At 65.5% G+C, this 1,353-nt stretch overlaps 1 protein-coding gene across 1 annotated transcript; it reads left to right on the top strand.

The window, feature by feature from the left end:
* Positions 1-51: 51 nt before the first annotated feature.
* LOC104507686 (probable G-protein coupled receptor 114) lies at positions 52-1,242 on the top strand (the record flags this gene model as incomplete). Its single annotated transcript, XM_010149047.1, has 4 exons — positions 52-305; positions 399-498; positions 769-1,031; positions 1,170-1,242. Coding segments are annotated over 4 exons (690 nt in total), but the record flags the coding sequence as incomplete, so codon positions are not given.
* Positions 1,243-1,353: the final 111 nt, after the last annotated feature.

Raw genomic sequence — 1,353 nt, forward strand, 5'->3', positions numbered from 1 at the left:
GGCACGCGCCCGCACCCCCTGTCCTCCCCACTCTTGCAGGCCGCGGCCGAGGGACAACACGACCAGGATCCACATGCACCTCCTGGCTACGCTGCTCCTGCTCAACTGCAGCTTCCTCCTGAGCACGCCGCTGGCTGCCGGCGCCGCTGGGCTCTGCCGGGTCACCGCTGCCCTGCTGCATGCCAGCCTTCTCTGTGCCCTGGCGTGGATGGCCGCTGAGGCCTTCCACCTCCTCCTGCTCCTCGTCAAGGTCTACAACGTCTACATCCAGCACTACCTCCTGAAGCTCTGCCTCTTCGCCTGGGGTGAGTGGGCAGCTGCCTGGCCCTGCCTGCCAGTGCCTGCTGCAGCACAGCTACCCCGGCACAGCCTCACACAGCCCATCCCTGGACCCACAGGTCTGCCCGGGCTGGCCGTGGTGGCTGTTCTTGTCTTCAAGAGAGATACATATGGGTACCACGCCATCAGCACCTCTGAAGGCTACAGGAACATGACTATGTGAGTAGAGGGGGCTGCACCTCCCCGGGCACCCCGGGCACCCTGTGGGCCCCAGGCACGCCATGCACCTTGGCACCCTGGGCACCCAGAGCTGGGGCTGGCAGAAATTATCCATAGCTCTGCCAGATGCCACTTTTTGGTGATCTTGGCTGTGCTGGCTGCCCACCTCCATCTCGACACACACGTGGGCACTCACTGCCGTGCCACTCTCACAGCCAGCTCCTTCTCGGAGGTGCTGGCCCTTGTCCCCAAGAGCATCCCCTCCGGCAGGTGCTGGCTCACCAGCCCACCTGTGCACTACGCCACCCTCTGCTATGCTGGCCTCATCCTGCTCTTCAACACGCTGGTGCTGGGGAGGGTGGTGATGATACTGCGGAGTATGCGGCGGCATAAGGGGCAGGCGAGGAAGGACTGGGCGACGGTGCTGGGACTCACCTGCCTGCTGGGCACCACCTGGGGTCTGGCCTTCTTCAGCTTTGGCATCGTCCACATCCCCCAGCTCTACCTCTTCACCATCCTCAACTCCCTGCAAGGTGGGTGGGGAGCACTGGGGGGAGGTTTGGGGGACGGGCACCCCATGGGTTGGGAGCAGCGGAGTGTTTGGCACCTTCCTGCTCCTCACAGGAGCTCGGTGCACCCAGGGCAGTGACTGCGTTGCCACCCACCCACAGGTCTCTTCGTCTGCCTCTGGTACGTCAGCGTGCACCGCCGGAGCAAGCTGGGCTCCATCAGCAACACCTCCAGGTAACGCGCCCCGACACCAGGGCGAGGGGCTGCGAGGGGACCTCGGGGGCTGCTCCCCAGGGACGTGGCATGGCAGCATCCCCCCGGCTGGGCCGGCGGGCACCCCGAACA

Source organism: Eurypyga helias, unplaced genomic scaffold, assembly GCF_000690775.1.
Source record: "Eurypyga helias isolate BGI_N326 unplaced genomic scaffold, ASM69077v1 scaffold31263, whole genome shotgun sequence".
NCBI lineage: Eukaryota > Metazoa > Chordata > Aves > Eurypygiformes > Eurypygidae > Eurypyga > Eurypyga helias.